Raw genomic sequence first — 23,462 nt, forward strand, 5'->3', positions numbered from 1 at the left:
GGATTTAATCAATGAAGCTAGTTTCCATTTAATATTTTACCCACCTTTTCAAGTTCTTCTGCTTCCCTTCTCCCAGAAGTGGCTGCAGTGCATTTTGGATGTTCACTCCTGTAGGGAGAGGTTTATATTGTGTCTTGATTTCATAAAATGCTGGACCCTCACCACCATGGTAAATTAAAGTTATTGTTTTATGTCATTAATTGTTAGGAGATAGAAGGAATCGGAAACTTTCTGTGGGCCGCCTTGAACCTATTGGCACCGCTGCAAAGAGCGTATAAGTCCAAACATCTTTGCTAGCTCTGAAACTATTTTAAGGAGGAAGGGGGAAAAAAATCAAAGTAAAATTTAAAGTGAAAACTGTATTTCCTATTAAAGCAGTTGTTGGGAACCATCTTTCTGATTTTATCAGCGCCAGTATATACTTTCAAATCTGTGCCATTTGGTAAAATTATTGGTCCCTTTTTATTTTATTTTATATGTCTTTTCTGCCCTCTCTTGCAGTCTCTTTGATTATAGGAATTGCAGGTTGAGACATTCCCTCTTTTGCCTTTTCAGGCTATCTCATATGAAGTTTTGCGTCCATTGAATTTTCTTGGAGGAAGGATGTCCACTGAACCCTAATTGTCCACTGTTAGATCATAAAAAGTGCATTGAATTGAGCTCTCATTTTTTTCAGGCTAATTGGAAGATCTGCCGATGGTGTTCATCAGGGGTGATTCCTAATGAAAAGATACGAAATATTGGAATCTCAGCTCACATTGATTCTGGGAAAACTACATTAACAGAACGAGTGCTTTACTACACTGGTAGAATTGCAAAAATGCATGAGGTATGTGGTTCATGGTAGATTCCAGATTAGTTTTAAGAATGTTAAGTTGATATGCACTACCCTAAAGCAGCTATTAAAATGATGTTTACATGCTTTTTTAAAATTTTTACGGCTGCACCTGCAGCATACGGAAGTGCCCAGGGCCAGATGTCAAATCACAGCTGCAGCTGGAGCCTACACCACAGCCATGGCAATCATTTTAAACCTTTTTTCCCATTTAACAATATAAACGTCTCTGTAACATTTAAAAGCATGTAGAGTTCCCAATGTGGCTCAGTGGGTTAAGGACGTGATGTCTCCGTGAGGATGCAGGTTTGAACCCTGGCCTCACTCAGTGGGTTAAGGATCTGGCATTACCACAGGCTGCAGTGTAGGTCACAAATATGGCTCAAATCCAGCGTTGCCATGGCTGTGTGTAGACCTCAGCTTGGGAACCTCGTAGGCTGTAAGTGTGGCCATGAAGAGCAGGGGGATAAAATCCTTCTCACCCAGGCCTCAAAATCCACAAGTAGTACAGCAGAGAAAAATCTGTTCTCTGAACATCTGCTCACAGACTAATACAGGCTTGTGGGCAGGAACAGTGTAGCAGGAGGAAGGGTGGCTCCAGGTGATTGCTCCGTGGTAGCAGCTGCTGAAAACAACAATGAAAAAAGGCTTAGGGCAAAACCTGTAATCAGTTTTGTTTCGTGAAATGATATAGTTTGACAATTAGGTTTCGCTGAAAACTGCATCAATTAACCATTTGTGTTCTGGTTCCATCTGTAAAGATTTCTTTCCTTCTTGGAATGCAGAGACAGAGAAGTCTGAATTGCTGTGCTTGTGTTTAGGTGAAAGGTAAAGATGGAGTTGGTGCTGTCATGGATTCCATGGAACTAGAGAGACAAAGAGGAATCACTATTCAGTCAGCGGCCACCTATACCTTGTGGAAAGATGTTAATATCAACATTATAGATACTCCTGGTGAGTTGAGTTCTTGGTTTCATTGTGGCTTGTTTTGACAATGGCACATTTAGTTCTTTACTATGATTGAGCTTATTTTGAGTATTAAATAATACTCAAAAGTGTGACTATGAATTTATTATTAGAGAAATCTGACTTGGGATCTAGAGTACTTTATCCTTAAGGGGTTTCTTTGAAAAATAGTGCAAATTTTGACTAGGAAGGGTCTTACCTTTTACATGTTGCAGCTGATACCAAGGATGCCCATGTTCTAGTATCTTTTTGAAATGATTTTGTGGGTCTCCTGGACTTTATGGTAAATAAATAATATTGGTGGTTTAAGGAATCCATATTTTAATTAGAACACTTATGTAATGATCAGAGATAGAAAAACATTTACTTGTGCATGTTGTAAAACTTCACACTGTTTTGTTTTGTCTTTTTAGGGCCACACCCTCGGCATATGGAGATTCCTAGGCTAGGGGTCAAATCAGAGCTGTAGCTACTGGCCTATGCCACAGCCACAGCAATGCCAGATGTGAGCCATGTCGGCAACCTAAACCACAGCTCATGGCAACACCGGATCCTGAACCCACTGAGTGAGGCCGGGGATCAAACCTGCGTCCTCATGGATACTAGTCCATTTCTGCTAAGCCATAATGGGAACTCCCACACTGCTTTTAAAGACCCTCTCACACCTCTCTGTCTCATTTAGGGCACGTGGACTTCACCATAGAAGTTGAAAGAGCCCTGAGAGTGCTGGATGGTGCAATCCTTGTTCTCTGTGCAGTCGGAGGGGTGCAGTGCCAGACCATGACTGTTAATCGTCAGATGCAGCGCTACAATGTTCCGTTTCTAACTTTCATTAACAAACTGGACCGAATGGGCTCCAACCCAACCAGGGCCCTGCAGCAAATGAGGTAATGAACCTTACAGCAGAGCATTGATCTGAATAACAACCATATCCAGAAGGACAGTTAATTCAGTGTCATTAGGATTTATCCTTTTCTTTTTTAAAATCCATCTATGTGATGGAATTCCTGTCGTGGCGCAGTGGAAACAAATCCGACTAGGAACCATGAGGTTTCAGGTTCAATCCCTGGCCTTGTTCAGGGGTTAAGGATCCAGCGTTGCCCTGAGCTCTGGTGTAGGTTGCAGACACGGCTTGGATCTGGTATAGCTGTGGCTCTGGCATAGGCTGGCAGCAACAGCTCTGATTAGACTCTAGCCTGGGAACCTCCATACGCCTCGAGTGTGGCCCTAAAAGGACAAATAAATAAATAAATAAAGATATCATGTTTTTTAAAAAAAATGGAGTTCCCTTCATGGCTCAGCAGTTAACGAATCTGACTAGGAACCATGAGGTTGCGGGTTCAATCCCTGGCCTTGCTCAGTGGGTTAAGGGTCCGGTGTTGCTGTGAGCTGTGGTGTAGGTTGTAGACGAGGCTTGGATCCCGAGTTGCTGTGGCTCTGGCGTAGGCCGGCGGCTACAGCTCTGATTCGACCCCTAGCCTGGGGACCAGACCTAAAAAAGGCAAAAAGACAAAAAAAAAATCCATCCGTGTGAAAGACTTATCTTAGTACATGCAACACTGAGGTCCATAGCTTGGTTATTGGTCAGTTCCACAGATCTGCCATTGATTTCTTTTTATATTTATTAATCATTTCAAAGGGATTTGGGAAGAAAAAAGGATAAACGTGTATTTTTATTTTTCAGGTCTAAACTTAATCATAATGCAGCACTTGTGCAGATACCCATTGGTTTGGAGGGTGATTTTAAAGGTATTATAGATCTTATTGAGGAACGAGCCATCTATTTTGATGGAGATTTTGGGTAAGTGTTAAAAATATACCATCAAAATCTTATATTTTAAAAAGTATTAAAGGGAAGGAAAAAGATGGGTGCTTAAACATAAACTTCTTTTTATGAAATGTGGTTGGAAGATGTAGTTCCTGTCGTGGCTCAGTGGTTAATGAATCTGACTAGGAACCATGAGATTTTGGGTTCAATCTCTGTCCTCCTCGCTCAGTGGGTTAAGGATGTGGCGTTGCTATGACCTGTGGTGTAGGTCACAGACACGGCTTGGATCTGGCATTGCTGTGGCTCTGGAGTAGGCCGGCAGCTACAGCTCTGATTTGACTCCTAGCCTGGGAACCTCCATATGCTGCAGGAGCGGCCCTAGAAAAGGCAAAAAGACCAAAAAACATAAAATAAAATTTCCTCTTCCTACTTCATGGGATTTCAAAGATTAAAAGATCAATACATAAGAGAAGTTAAAAATTGTGCAGATGTGGTTTGGGCAATAAGAGAAGCAAATTGGTGACTTTTGTTATGGTACTTGGTCAACTTTTGAGAGACCTTTGCATCCAAAGTGGTTATCAAACCACAGCATTCAGAAAAATCACTTGAAGAGCTTGTTAAAACACATCTCTGGATACACCTTCAGAGATGCTAATTAGTAGCTCTAGGATGGGGCCTGGAATTTGCATTTCTGGAAAGCTCCAGGAGGTGCTGATGTTTCAGGTCTGCAGAGCAAGGTTTGAGTGGCACTAATCCAGACAGTATGGGGAGTCATAAGTTAACCTTATTCTGGAGAGTGGCCCGATAGTGGGGCATTTTCCCTAACGGTCCTTTTTGAGGGATTTCCTTTCTTTGTTATGGAACTGGGATTGCTGGTCTAGCAGGTGGGTGAAGGGTATTGTGGTCAGTTAAGTGTAGAATTTATCCTTACTGGCCATCTTGTAGGCAGGGAAAAGATGAAGATGTTTCTCTCTTTTTTTGTGTTATAACTAAGTAGTGACAACCGAGTTTAGATATCACTCCTTAGAATGCAAGGGACAGGGATTTTTTTCAGGTTTATTCACTGCTACGTCCCCAGCTGTAGAACTGTCTGATACAAAATAGGGACTTAAATAATATTTGTAAGTAAATGACTAAATCTGCTTTCCCAGAATTAGCAAGCCACACGTTTCTGTCTTCTAAAGTAGAGGCTTTTAAACTTTGTTATACATTGGCATGGCAGGTGGAACTTCTTAATGGACCTGCTCCCTTTCCTAGCCCTAGACCACTGGGTGTGTGTGTGTGTGTGTGTGTGTGTGTGTGTGTGTGTTTTGAAAGGAAGATTCTGACACGAAAGGCTAAGAACCAGAAGTTTCCCGTGTGTGTGTGTGTGTGTGTGTGTGTGTGTGTGTTGAAAGGAAGATTCTGACATGAAAGGCTAAGAACCAGAAGTTTCCCAGGATAAGAACCAGAAGTTTCCCAGGATGGAAGAAATTAAGTTTGGGAGGTTGTGAAGAGCATTCTTTAGATAGTAAGATTTGTTTTCTGACTGCTTGCAATTGTTTGCAATTAACTTCTTTTTCTTTTTTTTTTTTCTTTTTTTTAAGGAATGTGTTTCCTGAAAAGCTTGTTATTTTTTGACATCAGATTTCATTTTTAAAGAATATTTTTTAGATGTTCAGACTGATGTTTCTAAGTATCAAGCATATCTGTTTCTTCTTGGTTGTGTATATTTTGTTTGTGATTCTTACCTATCTGCCCTAGAGGAATGGAAAACTAAGGTTAAGGTTGAAGAGTATGTCATATTTGGTAATTTTTTTTAAACTACAAAATAAGAGTTTTCTGCATTAAAAATGTAATTTGGTTTGTTTTTTTGTTTTTTTATTTTTTAATCTTTTTTTGAGTTTTTAGGGCCGCACTCGCAGCATATGGAGATTCCCAGGCTAGGGGTCTAATCAGAGCTATAGCTGCTGGCCTTCTCCAGAGCCACAGCAATGCCAGATCCAAGCCGTGTCCGTGACCTACACCACAGCTCAGGGCAACGCCAGATTCTTAACCCCTGAGCGAGGCCAGGAATCAAACCTGCAACCTCATGGTTCCTAGTCGGATTCATTTCCACTGTGCCACGACAGGAACTCCTGGTTTGTTATTAATGAAAAGGAATAGTCAAGCCTCTAATCCTACATATTAGAGACTGATATTCTGATTAATTTTGCTAATAGAATTTTCAGGTACAGTTGATCCTTGAACAATGTGGGGGTTAGAGGTGCTGTCTCCCCACGCAGTCAAAAATCCAAGTATAATTTTGACTTCTCCAAAACTTTACTACTATTGACTAGGAGGCTTATCAATAACACCGATAGTCAGTTGACACATATTTTCTATGTAATATGTATTACATAGTGTATTTTTACAATAAAGTAAGCTGGAGAAAAGAAAGTGTTAAGAAAGCTGAAGAAAAAGTTGTAAGGAAGAGAAAATGCATTTACAATACTCTATTTATCCATATGGTAAGTTTATGTCATCTGTTGATAAGATGAAGCATCTGTCAGTACCTACATCAATATTATGATTCAAAGCACTGTAGATGTTAATGTATTGCTAATACTAGATACCAAAAATGAGAAGATACTATGAAAAGAAATTCATATTTATTTATAGGTATAACATTGATAAGGAAGAAGCAGCAATATGATTGCTTTATGGTAGCCTGGTGTAATTAATGTGATGCAGTGGCCTAGACTATATGCAAATGAATGAGTCATTACAAAATTTTTCTGGCATGTGATATTATATTTATAATACAATATTAGAAGCTTTATGACTTTTTAAAAGTGATTTAAGATTTAAGTTTAAACAACTTAATATAAAAATTGCTTAGTGATGGATGATATACAGTTTCTTCAATTATGTGAGAGAAGCAGGCTATGGTTATGTAATTCTTTGAAAGCAAAATTACAAAACAGTAAGAAAACACATTGTTAATTTCATATTAAATATCACTCACCTTATATCTATGTAAGGATTGGCTATCCACTTCAATACAAGTCTTGCACACAATGTTCATATATTTTTGCATTTTATTGGAAAAAAATCCATGTATAAGTGGACCTGTACAGGTCAAACCTGTATTGTATTTATGGGCTTTGGAGTCAGATTGGCTTTGAACCGTGGCTCATCCATTTTCTAGTGCAACCTTCAGTAGTTTGCTTGTTTTAAAGTATTTTGCCCACTATTCCGTCTGAATTTTAAAAATATACATTAGTCTTATTTGTGGTTTTAATGCAGATATATCAGAGCACTTACCTAAAAAATATTTTGACCATTATTTTATCTTTTTCATTGATGTTTTGTATGTTTAATTGAATATTCTTAAAGTACCAAAATAACGTATTTCTACTCTTAGTCAGATTGTTCGATATGGGGAAATTCCAGCAGAATTCAGGGCAGCAGCCTCTGACCGTCGGCAGGAGCTGATTGAATCTGTTGCTAATTCAGATGAGCAACTTGGAGAGATGTTTCTGGAAGAAAAAATTCCCTCAACTTCTGATTTAAAGGCAAGTGTTCTCAAAATATGTCTCGTATTGTAGTTCCCGTCATGGCTCATCGGTAACGAACCTGACTAGTATCCGTGAAGACATGGGTTCAATCCTTGGCCTTGCTTAGTGGGTTAAGGATCCAATGTTGCTGTGCACTATGGTCTAGGTCCCAGACATGGCTTGGATCCTGTGATGTGCTGGCTGTGGTGGAGGCCAGCAACTACAGCTCCCAATTCGACCCCTAGTCTGGGAACTTTCTTATGCGGTAGGTGCAACCCTAAAAAAAAAAATATGTATATGTCATGTGTTAACAAGAAAAAGAGCAGTTTTGTTTTGTTTTTGTGCAGGGAGGGGACTTTCATGAATGAGTTTTATTGGTGAAATCTAATAAGTAAAGTTATTTAACACATTGATTTCTTCAAATAATACTTGGTCTGGCATATTTCTTTTTTTTTTTTTAAGGTAATGAATTATGTAAAATGGGAAAGGAGTCATAATTTGTTCTAGAAAAAAAAGATACTTAAACAGCCAACTTCTAGGACATACCCTTATTAAGAAAAAAGAAACTAGAAATGTTACAGCAATAAGACAAGGCAGCTAAATGTTTGCAGACTGTTGGTACTTAGATCACTATATTATTTGGAAGGCTGTAGAGATTCCTTTTCTTGATTATTCAGCTCTTTAAAGATAGAGAAGATCCCTGCCTAAGCCTGGCATTAAGTTTTTGGATAGACATTTCTCCATAGAAGATAACAAATGGCCAGTAAACACATGAAAAGATGTTCAACATCACTAATCATTAGGGAAAGCAAATCAAAATTAATAGCCATCCTAACTAATAAAGTGCTTTCTCAATGAGATAATTCAGAAACAAAATAACAAGTGTTGGTGAAGATGTGGAGAAATTGGAACCCTTGTGCATTGCTGGTGCAGCTGTAAAATTATGCATCTGATGTGGAAAACATAGTGATTTGGATTCAGATATGTTTATACTGATGTTGATAGCAGTGTCATTCACAATAACCAAAAGGTGAAATCAACCTGATGTCCATCAGTGGATAAATGGTTAAACAAAATTGGTATATTTGTACAATGGAGTATTATTTGGCCTTAAAAAGGAATCAGATTCTGATACTTGCTATGATATGGATGAGCCTTGGGAATATTGTGTAAAGTGAAATAAGCCAGACATACAAGAACAAATGTTATATGATTCCACTTATATGAGGTACCCAGAACAGTTAAATTCCTAGAGGCAGAAGGTAGAGTGGTTACCAGAGGCTGGAGGAAGGCAGAATGGGGAGTTCAGTGGGTACAGAATTTCAGTTTGAGATGATGAAAAGTTCTGGAATGGAAAGTAGTGACAGCAGTGTGAATATACTTAATGCACTGAACTGTACAGTTACTGTACACTTAAAAATGGTTAAAATGGCCAATTTGGTTATGTATATCTTAGCAATAATTTTTAAAAGCTGATATTTATTTTGCCAGACTACTTGATGCACTTGGCAGAAATCATATAAGTTATTATTATGTGTCAGACATTGCACTCAGGGAGTTTACAGATCAAATGCAGAAGGACAAAACCCTATTGAAGCTGAGGTACTTGCTGATATCTCATAGCTTGAGTTCTTTACCATTCACAGCTGAGGCCTTCCCGGCTCAGCTCTCTGATGAGTAAGGAACACCAGGTAGGAAGGTATGGGTCCAGACCTTTAATAAAATCAAGCACTGTATCCTGGGAACCACAATAGAGAGTTAGGTTTTGATTTATTAAAGGGACTGTGTCAGGGGTCCCCAGGACTGCTCTCAGATTCTGTGACTCACTAGGAGTAAGGACTCAGCACATAATCACACTCAGCTATCATTTATTACAGTAAAAGGCTACAAAGCAAAATCAGCAAAGGGAAAAGGCATATGAGGTGAAGTCCAGCAGAAACCAAGCATCAGTGTCCAGGCGTCCTCTCCCATGGAATCTTGCAGGGCAAGACTGGAATGGAAAGTGGTGACTTCCTCCAGAAGCAAGTTGTCATTGCACCTCTGAAGTGTTGTCTGCCAGGGAAGCTCATTAGAAACTTAGTGCCCAAGGTTTTATTGGGGGCCGGTAACATTGACACCCCCTGCCTGGCATGTACCAAATTCCAGACTCCCAAAAGGAGTTTGCGCATATCATGTTGTTTGTACAAACAGTAGTGAGACTGTGAACCAGTCTTACCAGTTCTGGGAATCCTGGGAACCCCCATGAAATCCAGATTCCCGGACTCCAGCCAGGGGCCAGCCGTTCAAAAAGGCCTTTCTGGAGTTCCCGTTGTGGCGCAGTGGTTAACGAATCCGACTAGGAACCATGAGGTTGCGGGTTCGATCCCTGCGCTTGCTCAGTGGGTTAACGATCCGGCGTTGCCGTGAGCTGTGGTGTAGGTTGCAGACGCAGCTCGGATCCTGCGTTGCTGTGGCTCTCGCGCAGGCCAGTGGCCACAGCTCTGATTCGACCCCTAGCCTGGGAACCTCCATATGCCGCGGGAGCGGCCCAAGAAATAGCAAAAAGACAAAAGAAAAAAAAAAAAGGCCTTTCTAAGGAGAGCACTTTCAGTCCTGCATTATTTACTGTTTTCTTCATAGGATACATGGGTGTAGTTTAGTTTCTGTATTGTTGTTGGCTGTATTATTATTAGGGACAGTGGAAAAGCAACAATTATAAAGTGTGAATGTGATTCTTATAAAAATAAGAGAAATATGAGGAGAAATAAAGCCTTCATTAGGCTGGTATAGGGTTAATTTTAATTTTTCTCCTTTTTTCTATTTGTTCCCCACTCTTATATGTTTCTCTATTCAATGGATGTAAAGTAAGCATGGTAAGATTCATATGACCCTACTTTTGCATGTAAGGGAGGATTGGAAAGTCAAAGATGTGATCTTGTGACCTAGCGTAGCCTCAGTGGTGAGTGACCAAGCCATTTTCCTAGCAACAGCAAAAGCAAGTGTTTAAGGTAGTTTCAGATAGTAATTGCTTTCTTGCCATGCTTATTTTCTCCTTTTTATACTCTTACTATGTTCAGCTATTATCGTACTTTTTACTGTGAGGTTTAGAATTTTACTTTTTTGAGGGGAGAGGGCAGCTAATTTTCTGGGTTTTTTTCCTGAGGACTGAGAAATTATTGTATGCTGCTCTGTATTTCTGTGGTGGTGGGTTGTGGCAACAGCATGACTGTTGGCCTCTTGCTGCTAGAGCTAAAGCTCTGAAGCTCTCTCTGGGGCCTGCTTAGCCAGTAGCAGGGGAAGCATGAGGCTGTGACATGTGGATGGTGCTTGTACAAGGGGTTGGGACAAGACCAGGAGGCCATTATTTTAGAGCCTGTTACTATAATGGCCCCTAGTATATGAGTGATTTTATTGTTTGGCTTCCTCTGTATGTCCTTTAAAAAAATAAATAAATAAGTATTTTCTTAATAGATAATACTTTCAAATGGTTTATACAAAGGTACACAATAAAGACTCCCACCCAGCTCCTATCTGCCCAGTTCTCTGCCCCATCCCTAAAATAGGTTGCCAGTTAATAGTATCTGGTGTATCTCTCCAGAGGGTTTTGGGTTTTTTTTTGTTTTTGTTTTTGTTCTTTTTGCATATATATTGCTTTCTCCTTTGTTTTTGTTTTTTTGTTTTGCTTTTTAGGGCCAACCCCTCGGCATATGGAGGTTCCCAGGCTAGGGGTTGAATCGGAGCTGTATCCACTGGCCTACACCACAGCCACAGCAACGTCAGATCTGAGCCACATCTGCAACCTATATCACAGCTCATGGCAACACTGGCTCCTTAACCCACTGAGCAAGGCCAGAGATGGATACTAGTCAGATTCATTTCTGCTGAGCCAGAATGGGAACTCTTCTCCTCTGCTGTATACAATTGCTAGCATACTGTTTACATTATTCTGTGTTTGTGTTTTTGTGTGTTTTTGGTTTTGGTTTTTTTTTTGCTACATTGAAAGTTAGTGACATTCCAAGAGAATTGAAAGCAGTAGCACAGTGTTGAAAGTTAAATCACTTCTCTTTTTTTTTTGTATTTTGATCTTAAGTTATACAGGATCTAATTCTAGTTTCCACCAGAGACCAGAGCCAGTACTACAAAGTCCATCAATTCTTTTCATTCATTTGTTCTGTAATTGATCTGAAATCACCTCAAAATGTAATTTCAAGATAAGGTAATTGTTAATTTTTTTCTTTTGTAGCTTGCAATTCGAAGAGCTACTATAAATAGGTCATTTACTCCTGTCTTTTTGGGAAGTGCCTTGAAGAACAAAGGAGTTCAGCCTCTTTTAGATGCTGTTGTAGAATACCTCCCCAATCCATCTGAAGTCCAGAATTATGCTATACTCAATCAGGAGTAAGTCTTAACATTTGTGCACTATGAAAGAATTTAAGAGTGGTTCTAGTAGTTGTGTTTATGGGTTTTTTTTCAATAATTTACAAAAACCAATCTCCATTCCTACTGGGTAACAATTTTGGCGTAAAGAAGAACATTTATTATACCTTCCCATATCATATTCTATTTGTAAGTTAGAAATATGATTTGTTTCATTATGTATCAAGATTTACATTATTAGAAAATTTTCTCGTTTGGAACCAGTCACATGTATTTTTTTGATGCTTTAGAAAAACAAAAAAATTTTAAGCCCTCATTAATTGTTTTTCTTTTTCTGCCAGACTGTTTTTTGGGGTATTATTCTACTCTGGTCCTATCACAATGTAGTAACTAAGGCCAGAAAAGTTATTATTTTCGATCTTTCAGTGAAATTTCCCTTATGTGTAAGCTCAGAAATGTTTAGCATACATATGCTTTTTATCAGATGATACACTGATGGAGCAAATTGGTATAAAAAGAAGTATCATCTGTTGCATGTCATAAATGTATATTTCTTTTGTTTTAAGTGACTCACAAGAGAAAACGAAAATCTTAATGAACTCCAAAAGAGATGATTCCCATCCATTTGTAGGCCTGGCTTTTAAATTGGAGGTAAGTTCCTTTCTAATGTATATAATTGCTCAGTGTAGAAATTTTCTTTTTTTTCAGGCTTTTACTCCTATTACTAAATGACTCTTAGGAAAGATTTGGTTACAGGTTTCTCCACTGTAAAATTATTTCCCTGCCCCCCGTTCCTTACGGACTCTCTAGAAGAAGGTTACTGTGTGTAGCCTACACTTAAGGAGTGGGGAATTATGCTCTTCCTCCTTGAGGGAGCGGAATATATGTCAGTTATTTGGAACTCTTCTGTATGGGAGAGTTGTCTTTTCTCCTCCATGTATTTATTTATTCAAACATTTATTTATATCATTATGGGCATATGGATATTTATTTTGTACTTTGAGTTATAATCCAGTAGCATGATACTTATTTTGTTGCCAGATTGGCCAGGTTTGGCCGTTGGAGCTCTATAGTTGGCTTCTGTGTCCCTTTGACATTCCCCAGTGTTTTGCTTTTCTAAATACTTCCATAAACTTCCTTTCTGGCTATACAGGATGCTGCAGGCTTATGTTGTATGTTCCCTGCCTCTTCCTAAAATCTGCCATATCTCTAAGAGCCCTGGTTCCTTTTAATTTTTAATGGTATTAGAAACCAAGATTTGGGGACTGGGTGTGCTTCTTGTTGTGGTATTGTTGCTTCTGTTTATAGTATTTTAAGTGGGAGAAGAAAGTGGATAAGTTGGAAGTGTTAAAGAGTGGTTATCTCTGGGATGGAATAATATTGGGTAAGTGGGGCTTTTCCCTAGTTTTTATTTTTATTTTTTTCATTTTAAAAAATGTATTTATTTTTGGCTATGCCCAAAGCATGTGGAGGTTCCTGGGCCAGGGATCAAACTCATGCTACAACAACGACCCAAGCCACTGCAGTGACAACTCCAAATTTTTAACCTACTGTGCCACAAGGAAACTCCTGTTTTTAAAACTTTACAGTGTGCTTATTACTTTCAAAATCAGAAAGTCATTTTATTTATTTATTTACTTTCTTTTATTTTTGGCTGCATTTGCAGCATGCGTAAGTTCCCAGGCCAAGGATCAAACCTTCACCATAGCAGTGACTGGAGTCACAGCAATGAAAATGCCAGATTCTTAACCACTGAGCCACCAGGGAGCTCCCAGAAAATGTCATTTTAAATTAAAGAGTAGAAATAACATTGTAGCGACAATTTTTAGTGTAAAACTTTTAAATGTATTTAGAAATACTTTCTTAGGATCCCCAGAATAGTGATTATTAAGTAAAAGTTATGGAATGGAACATTTTAATATTTATTGGTTTATATTGCTGGCTTGCTTTCGTACTCTCAGAATTAACGTACATATTATTCAATAAATCATTATCAGCATTGAGTATTATTTATTAAAAATTATTAGATTTCATAAATGAAAATATTTTAATTCTTCATCTTGCCTTAATTCCTAATGATAGAGAACGTTATCACATATATTCATTATGCAATTGTATTTCCTCTTTTTTAATTGCCTCCTTATTTCTTTTATCTTCCATTTTTAAAAATTAGAGTCAAAATGTTCTACTTATTTGTATGAGCCTTTCTCCAATCAAGTTTTTTAAAAAACAATTCGCAGGTTAAAGTTTACATAGGTCAACCATATCAGTCCTTGTCTTTAGTCATTTTCTCATTTTTCACATTATAAATCTTCCTCTTGGATTATATATGTAAATATTTACTTTTGTCTCTTCTACTTTTTGTGGTGGGGTTTTTTGTTTTTTTCATTGTTAATCAAGTTGGAATTTGTTTTGCTAAATGCTGTGCGGTAGGATCTAAATGTATCTCTCTGCCTCCAAATGGAAGACTAATTGTCCAGTTACAGTTTTTCAACAACGTTATATGTTTTCATTGATTGTCATGTCTCCATTATCATCTGTTGACAAATTAAACATTTTAGAGATTTATACAATATTCTATGGGCTGTTTTTATATCAGAGTTATTTTTTATTTTTATCCATTCTAAATAAGTTTTAAAATGACTAAAATGTTTAAAAATTCCTTTTAGGATTTTGATTGCTATTGTGTTAGACCTACAAATTAATTTGGGAACAACTGGCAACTTTTAAGTACTTATCTAATAGGTTAGTCTTAAGTACTTACCTGGTAGGTTTGTATTACTATTCAGGAGGAAATGATCCTTGATTATTCATTTTATATTCAGTCATTTTACAGACCTCTTATTCGTATAGCTTTCCAGGTGATTATCAAAGTTTTTCCAACATGTGTAGTATAATCTCACCATTTCTTATGATGTTTTTGTCTTTCTAATAATTATGCCTTACTTTTATGTCTTACTATATTAAACTGAACTTATGAGATAACTTCCTTGTTACATAAATAATTTAAAATATTTAATGATTTTTATTTATTTCATTTTATTTTTTATTTATTTATTTTTTTGCTTTTTAGGGGCACGCCCTGAAGGTTCCCAGGCTAGGGGTCGAATCAGAGCTGTAGCCGCTGGCTATGCCAGAGCCACAGCAACACCAAATCTGAGCCATGTCTTTGACCTACACCACAGCTCACAGCAATGCCAGATCTTTAACCCACTGAGTGAGGTCAGGGATCAAACCTGAAACCTCATGGTTCCTAGTTGGATTCGTTAACCACTGAGCTACGATGGGAACTCCTAATAACTTTTATTTCAGAGGAAGCAGAAGTTGTATCTTGGATTTTTTTTTTTTTTTTTGTCTTTTTGCCATTTCTTGGGCCACTCCCACAGCATATGGAGGTTCCCAGGCTAGGAGTCTAATCAGAGCTGTAGCTGCCGGTCTGCACCAGAGCCACAGCAACTTAGGATCCAAGCCAAGTCTGCAGCCTACACCACAGCTCATGGCAATGCGGGATCCTTAACCCACTGAGCAAGGCCAGGGATCAAACCCACAACCCCATGGTTCCTAGTTGGATTCGTTAACCAATGAGCCACAACAGAAACTCCTGTATCTTGGATTTGATGCCAAAAAGAATTACAGCCATTTAACTTAACTATATTCAAAACTAGTATTAGCTTATGACAATAAGTTGTACTACTAAAACTGATAGTGAATTTGAAGGTAGTTGTGAAATTTTCCTCTTAATTCTGATTCTCATGTTGTTTTTTTATTCTTTCTGACCTTACCCAATCTTGACTTCTAGGCAGGTCGATTTGGACAGTTAACTTATGTTCGCAATTATCAAGGAGAGTTGAAGAAGGGTGACACCATCTATAACACGAGGACAAGAAAGAAAGTGCGGGTGCAGCGGCTGGTTCGCATGCACGCTGACATGATGGAGGCAAGTACCAGGCATTGTTGTGAGATCACAATTTTTCAAATGCAGGTGAAAGAGATCTACCTTCTTGGTATCTTGAGCCCCATAAGAAAATTATTTCTAGTCAAATGTGTTTTCTTAGCTTCTTTTTTAGTTAGGTTTGCTACAATTCTCGTGTAACATTTTGGGGTAGGCTAAATTAGCACATATTAAGAACACATTTTATTCTACCATTTGTGAATTAGCTGTATTTCCTCAATGACCAAGGTTAAGGAAAAGGGACATTAGTTCCCTAAGATTTAATTTTAGTATATGTGCTGCCGAAGTGAACACAATCCCCTAAGGTTGTGTTAGGAACACAAGATTCAGCACTTCCCTCCAGAGCTATCCTTTTAGAGTATAATAGGTTTTTATTATAATAGTGGTTTTATTATAACAGGCCCTCAAAAGTAAATGAGAATAATAAATTCACACATAACTTGCCACATTGTTAAGTAGATTTACTTCCTGACATACGGAAGTGCATCCAACCCCCAGAAAGGCCATGGTGCTAGAATCCATCTGAAGATTTAAAACTTCCCATGGTCTGGTCTGGGAGCTAAACCTTGGCTTATGGTTTGAATTGTTACATTGGCTCTGAATTTGTCCTAGCTTTTTGTGGTCCGTAGTGTTAGGCTTTGGTAGGAATACCAAGTATATGAGGTTGTCTCTTTCTTGCACCATTTCCCAATTCGTCTCTGTATTCCTAGAGAAATTTATTAGTCTAAGCAAAATCTTATGACATTCAGAAATATTTGGTGGCCATAACTTTTGTTATGGAAAATGAATAGGCAGCCTTTCAAAATTAGCTCATTGCTGTTTTTTGAGATAGGCAGCAAGGGGCAAGCTAGAGGGATTAGTGATTGTCACAGCTGTTTCATGGGCCAGAAGTGAGGAGATCTGTACAGTTGTGTAACCATTAAAGCAAGACATGCACACTTGTGCATTCACAGCCACAGCTGTTATTAATGAACTGTCAATATAAAAGACAAAGACTAGGAAGCCTAGAGGCACCAATGCTTTGTTCTTAGATTTCCTGTTTTCTTAGCTGCTTGCATCTGTGAGAAATTAAGATTATTTTAAGTACAGTGGACTCCATTCTCCTGCCTTTGTTTTCAAAACTTCCTTTGCAGGTTTTCCTCGTATGCCTTTGTCATACACATCTCATTGTTGGACTGAGATAACACATACAGTACTACATGCTTTTTAACTGTAGAACCATGTAGCTCTGTTCTGCAATACAGCAGATCCTCCAAGTAAAGATGCCATAGCTCTGAGTTTCCATTTAAAGTAAAATCTCATTTTAGATGTGGTTAATGTAAGGGCCCTGTTAACAGTATATGTTGCCATGGTTGATTGTTGATGATACATTGATTCTTTTTCATTCCTTCTTTATAGAATTCATTGTGAGATTCTGTCATTATTGTATATGTACAATGTATTTATTGTGTATTTACTTTTTGGTTATTAAGTTCTGGTTTATATTACTTGCAAGTATCATTTTGTGTTATTTCTTTATTTAGGATGTTGAGGAAGTTTTTGCCGGAGACATCTGTGCCTTGTTTGGCATTGACTGTGCTAGTGGAGACACATTCACAAACAAAGAGAATAGTGGCCTTTCTATGGTAAGTCATTTAACTTCAAAGCTGTTTATCACTTGCATTTCAGGAGTGTTTTAGTACTTCAGAAGAACAATCACAGAAGTTTTCATTGAGTGCCACAGGCATTGAATGTAGATTGGTTGTGGCTTCTTAAATGTCAGTTGAGTAAGTGTTCCGTGTTAGCTAACTTACCAGGTATTCTTAGTAAAACCATTCCATCATCCTCCAAGATTTAGTGTGAAGGGAAAATCTTCACTAAGTACATGTAGCCTGTAGAGTGCTGACTCTTCTGTTCTGAGATCAGCCTCACCATTGTGGACATGCCTCTTATTGGTGTAACCATCATCAATCTAGCCCCAACCAAGTGCTCCTTCCATATTAACTCAGCAGAGTGTACCTTTCCCTCAGTCCCCTAGAAAACTGTAAGAACAGACGTAGCATTTAGGCCAGACTCTGAAGGTAACAGAACAGATGGAACTGTGCCCTGCAGGCAACTAGATGGTCTTAATTAACTGCACACAGCCTGCCTTGTGGAACCCATAGGTCCCTTTTCATCACTGAGGGAACCTAAAGGGAAGAGCATGTTTGGGCATTTCCTGCCTTTCAGTCCCCTTCACTCACTCTCCTTTTGCCCCCATAAAAATATACTGAGACAGGCTCTTCTAGAGTGTACCTACTCTGTTCATGAGGGTGTGCCCTCTCCTGAATGAAGTAAAGGAATAAATATGAGCATAAAGGGGAAAAGTGATTTGCTGTGAAGGAATTTACTATGGGTTGTTTATGTGAGAACTGGTCCAACCCCAACAGATGAGTACTGTGATAGCTCCTGTATCATATGATGAATACTTTTCTTTTTCTTTTCCTGGCTGCACTCACAGCATATGGGAGTTCCAGGTCAGGGATCATTTCCGAGCGGCAGCTGCAACTTTTGCCACAGCTCCAGCGACGCTGGATCCTTAACCCTTTGTGGTGGGCCAGGGATTGAACCTGCACTGCCAGAGGGACTGTACCAGATCCATAACCTACTGTACCACAATAGAAACTCCTCATATGATGAATTCTTAACTTTACAATTTAGCCTTTTTGTATTACTTATTCTGTAATGTCTGTGGTCATACATATGAAGTTAGGACGCTTCAAAAATCATAAATCTATACAGGTGTAGGGAGGCTCTAGATGAGGTGACTTTTTTAGTAAGTATTATTGTTACAGCTTTTTCTAAACTTGTTATTAGCAATATGAAGGCACTGGAGGATGTGGGAAGTGCTAAGGCTGCAAAGAGACCCTGGTCAAAATCTCTCCTCTTCCCTGTGCTACCAGCTGGCTCTTGGCCAAGTTATTTTTTCCTCTTGCCAAGCCTTTAATGATTTTGTTTGTAAAATGGGAATAATGATATCTCCCTCTCATAGTTGTGATTGAATAAATGAGATATCATATGTATAAAGAATCTAGTCCCTTTCTCTTGTTTCTTTTATCAGTGATTGCAGTGTATTTTGATTAAATGAAGTACGTTACCAGAAGATAGATAGCTGTAGCAAATGTAGCCATTAGCCAATAAATATTCCGTATCTCAGCATTTGGATTCATTATATGTTAAACTGAAAGGGTCAGCAATTAAGGCTCTTAAACAGTTAAGTAAATAAATATTTTTTGTTATTTTGGAAGGAAAGAGATCATATAAGTGGACACCTTTATTTATATATTAATGTATTCATTTATTTAAGGAAAAACAGACCAAAATTATTTTGTCTAGCCTAAAGATGTTGACCAGTGTTTGTCTTTTTGAAGTAGAACATTAAAATTAATCCATCCCTGACAAATACAGTACTGAATTATTTTGTGTCCTTTTAAAAATATTTTAGGAGTCAATTCATGTTCCTGATCCTGTCATTTCAATAGCAATGAAGCCTTCTAACAAGGTAGGAGTTTGATTGAATGCTCAGTATATCACAATAAAAATTTGAGCTCCTTTTCTTCTGTCTGCACAATGCATATAGTGTATTGTGATCACCAGCAGTCTTATGGTCTCTCTTTCCTCTTTTGGTATTCAGATCACCTTTAAAATTTACCAGTCTATTAGTGGTAAGTACTCTTCAGAATATTTGAAAAAGTTGATGATGTTAAAATATTCATGAGACCATACGATGGTAATGACATGTCATTGTCTCCAGAGTAGTAGGTGTGACTTTGTAAATTCAGATCATAAGGGATGGAAAAGAGGAAACTGGGGCATTTGTCTTAAGTTGCAGAGAAATATCACGGTAAAGTATGTTAGAATATTACATATATTAATTGCCTGATGGATTATAATACATCTCTACCTCTCTGGTAGTTATGAAGTAAATTTCTAATTTTAAATGGAAGGCCTGCAAACACAAATGTTTTTCTCCTTTTCAAAGATAAGTTTTATGATTGGATTTGATGTCATTTAGTTTTTTAGCCAAAATTGATTGTCTAGGTTCTGCATTCATATTGCTTGTCATTGGAATTAGTCCTGCCTGATCTTACCACAATTGTTTAGTTCTTAAGTTAGTTACATTCCTTACAATCATGTTAATGTGGTATATTGAAATTAACTCCTTTGTGCCTTGAGTGAACATGTTATGATCTCTTGTCATCTGGAAACTATTGTTTATAGCACATATTCTAATTTATTGTCTTGTGGATATATTAATGGCTACTAATTCATCTATTTTGAGGAACTTGAGATTTTCTAGACCCTTGTCATTACAGAACAGAGACTGTTGAGGTGGCAAGAAACATTAATATTCTTTAATTCAGAATTTATGTACAACATTTTACTCTTGATAGTTCACAGTAATGGACATCAAGTGCATCAGTATTCAAAAAGTTTTTTTGGTGTCTTGGAGTTGTCTGCTTGCTGGAAAATTAGTTTAAATCAAATAAAGAAGTCACTGCATAAAACCCTGAATCTCAGTAGTGAGGCAGGAGTGATCCTCCAGTAGGTTTAGAGTCCCTGGCTAATGCCAGAAAAGGGGAAAGACCTCGGAGGTAGAGTAGCCCAGCATTCAGTCCTAGCCCTGCCACACACTAGCCCTGTGGCCTTGAGCAAATCACTTAACTTCTCTGTACCTAGTTTCCTCACCTATAAAATGTGGATAATTTTTTTTTTTGGTCTAATTTCCTTTTTAAGATATGGATAATTTTATCTCGCAGCCTTGTGGTTAGAATCTGAGATAACGTATACAAAATATAAAACACATCATCCACATGTGATTAACTGTTAACAACCACTGATTTAGGTGTTAGTTTTTTGTTTCTGCTATAAGAAATTAGCAAAAACTTGGAGTTCCCGTTGTGGTGCAGCTGAAATGAATCCAGTTAGTAACCATGAGGTTGTAGGTTCCATCCCTGGCCTCACTCAGTGGATTAAGGATCCGACCTTTTGGTGAGTTTTGGTGTAAGTCACAGCTTGGATTCTCCATTGCTGTGGCTGTGGCATAGGCTGGCAGCTGTAGCTCCAATTTGACTCCTAGCCTGGGAACCTCCATATGCTGTGGGTGTGACCCTAAAAAGAAAAGAAAAGAAAAGAAATTAGCAAAACCTTAGTGGCTTAAAATGGCACAGATGTATTTTATTTTACAGTTGTGTAGAAACCTGAAATCAGACACATTTCTTAATGGGCTAAAATTAAGTATTGGCAAGGCTGTGTTCTTTCTGTGTTCCTTTCTTGGAGGCTCTAGGGGACAGTTTAATTCCTTGTTTAGATTGTTGGCAGAATTCACCTCCTTGCTGTAGGACTGGGGTCCCCATTTTCTTTCTATTATCTGAGGGCTGTTCCTAGCCTAGAGGCTGCTCACCTTCCAAGGCTCGTAGTTCCCTTCCTCCCATCTTCACTGCTAGCAACAGTGAAATGAGCCCCTCTCATGCTTCAAATATCTCTTGTTTCTTCTTCCCATCTCTCCAACTACCCCTTTTCATTTGTCTTCCATTTTTTAAATTTAATTTTTATTTTTTTAATTAAAAAAATTTTTTAATCGTTATTTCCCCAATACAATTTTTTTCTGCTGTATAGCATGGTGACCCAGTTACACATACATGTATACATTCTCTTTTCTCCTATTATCATGCTCCATCATAAGTGGACTAGACATAGTTCTCAGTGCTACATAGCAAGATCTCATTGCTAATCCATTCCAAAAGCAATAGTTCACATCTGTTAACCCCAAGCTTCCAATCCATCCCTCCCTCTCCCCCTTGGCGCAATAGAATACTGCTCAGCCATAAAAAAGAATAAAATAATGCCATTTGCAGCAGCTTGGATGGAACTAGAGACTCTCTACTGAGTGAAGTAAGTCAGAAAGAGAAAGACAAATAGCATATGATATCACTTACATCTGAAGTCTAATATACAGCACAGATGAACCTTTCCACAGAAAAAATCATGGACTTGGAGAACAGACTTGTGGTCATCTTCCATTTTTAAAGGCCCATGCAGTTTATTCATGATAATCTCTCCTTTTCAAAGTCTGTAATTTGAATCACATCTGCAGAGTCCCCTTTACCATGTAAGGTAGTAGTCACAGATTTGGGGAGATGAGATCATGGCCTTAAAGACCATTATTCTGCTTACCACCTAAGGAATTACATCCAAGGAGAATACAGGTGCATGCAGCCACATCCAAGCATGTTGTTTTGAAACGGAGAAGTCACAGTGTGCATTTGCTTAGTGTTAGTCTTAGCAGTCCTCCTGAATCTACAGTAGAATCTTGGTAAATGTACTAATTCCTCTGATTATGTATAGGATTTCTAAAATAACACAGCAACACAGATTCTATTTTTGGCTTTATGGGCAATTTTCCACAAATGGACAGTTTCTGTCAATATAATAGGAAAGGGCATAGAGTTAAGTCTTAGACTCTTGTTTCTTGGGTGAAAAGAAAATTCTGTCAGTTAGCTGGTCCCTGCTGTCTTTGCTATGTGGTATCCAAGCTCACATATTAAAAGGATATGGCCTAGGAACTACATGGTGGATCATTTTTATTTCTTTCAACTGCTTACATATTTGATTTCATTCAGTAAAGTTCTTTCAGTGATTTCATTGCTTATCGTGCTTAGTAAAATGTGTAATGATTTTCTTTTTTTAAAGAATGATCTGGAAAAATTTTCAAAAGGTATTGGCAGGTTTACAAGAGAAGATCCCACATTTAAAGTCCACTTTGACACTGAGAGCAAGGAGACAATTGTATCTGGAATGGGAGAATTACACCTGGAAATCTATGCTCAGGTAATGAATAACAAGGAAGTTAAATTCACTTATGTCCATTTATTTATGTTTTGTTAAGAGTATAGTAATTCCCAATCTAATGACCATAAACTGATAGTGATTCTTCAGGCTTCACTCTGGTTTTTGTATCCAGATGTGATATACTGCTTTCTCCATGATATATTACAAATTAATTGCTTTTGATCTCTAAATCTTGTTATTTATAAAACACTGGATACTTCTAAAATCAAGGCCTAGAGGATTTGCAATAAGACCATCCATCCCTATGTCATGGTTGGTTAGGTCAAGTATATCCTGATCTCAGCCTTAGGGAGAAACCTACTGAGAATGTCGGTCCACCAGGCTATTACAGGTCAGTCCTTGAAGATCACTGTGATGTAGATAAACAAATGGGTAGATAGGGTCCCTACTTTCCTAGGAAAAGGTCTTATGTGTATATAGATGAAAGCAAAATATATATGACTTACGATTAAAAATTCTGGTTGTGATTAAGTTGAGGGGGTAGAAAATTCTGACAACAGAGTCATATACTAATCCAGTGAACGTATAATAAAATGGAGCAAAGGTAAAGTTTTAGTGGTTAGGTTAATTGGAGGTAAGTGTAAATTAATCTAAATTAGATTTCACTTATATAAAATCTGTGAAAGCACTTTCTGTTTTGTTTTGTTTTGTTTTTTTTGGGGGGGGTCTTTTTCTAGGGCCACACCTGAAGCATATGGAGGTTCCCAGGCTAGGGGTCTAATCAAAGCTACAGCTGCCGGCCTATGCCAGAGCTATAGCAATGCCAGAGCTATAGCAACGCCAGATCTGAGCCTCATCTGCAACCTACACCTCAGCTCATGGGAACGCCAGATCCTTAACCCACTGAGCAGGGCTAGGGATCGAACCCACAACCTCATGGTTCAGAGTTGGATTCGTTAACCACGGAGCCATGACGGGAACTCCTTGTTTAATATTATATATTTATCATCATAAGGTATTGAAGATTTATCATTTACTTATCATACTTAATGTTTCTAAGGTAGTTAAGATTCTTAGGATTTTTCTTCCAGTAGTGTATTATTTTTTATAGTTTATTTTTTAATTTAAATATATCAAAAAAGATCTCTCCTGCTCTTTTTAGAGAATGGAAAGAGAATATGGCTGTCCTTGTATCACAGGAAAGCCAAAAGTTGCTTTCAGAGAGACCATCACTGCCCCTGTCCCGTAAGTACACAA

General features: G+C 38.0%; 1 protein-coding gene across 1 annotated transcript in view; it reads left to right on the top strand.

Moving 5' to 3' along the window:
- The window catches only part of GFM1 (G elongation factor mitochondrial 1), a 44,224-nt gene that overhangs the window by 728 nt on the left and 20,034 nt on the right, over positions 1 to 23,462 (top strand). The window contains exons 2-13 of the mRNA XM_047785542.1: positions 677 to 829; positions 1,657 to 1,789; positions 2,484 to 2,688; positions 3,486 to 3,602; positions 6,955 to 7,105; positions 11,310 to 11,464; positions 12,010 to 12,094; positions 15,243 to 15,380; positions 16,919 to 17,020; positions 18,859 to 18,915; positions 22,107 to 22,244; positions 23,368 to 23,450. Of these exons, the coding sequence (XP_047641498.1) occupies positions 677 to 829; positions 1,657 to 1,789; positions 2,484 to 2,688; positions 3,486 to 3,602; positions 6,955 to 7,105; positions 11,310 to 11,464; positions 12,010 to 12,094; positions 15,243 to 15,380; positions 16,919 to 17,020; positions 18,859 to 18,915; positions 22,107 to 22,244; positions 23,368 to 23,450 (1,517 nt within the window). The remainder of the gene's footprint in view (positions 1 to 676; positions 830 to 1,656; positions 1,790 to 2,483; positions 2,689 to 3,485; positions 3,603 to 6,954; positions 7,106 to 11,309; positions 11,465 to 12,009; positions 12,095 to 15,242; positions 15,381 to 16,918; positions 17,021 to 18,858; positions 18,916 to 22,106; positions 22,245 to 23,367; positions 23,451 to 23,462) is intronic.

The sequence above is a fragment of the Phacochoerus africanus genome, chromosome 1, assembly GCF_016906955.1.
Source record: "Phacochoerus africanus isolate WHEZ1 chromosome 1, ROS_Pafr_v1, whole genome shotgun sequence".
Lineage (NCBI taxonomy): Eukaryota > Metazoa > Chordata > Mammalia > Artiodactyla > Suidae > Phacochoerus > Phacochoerus africanus.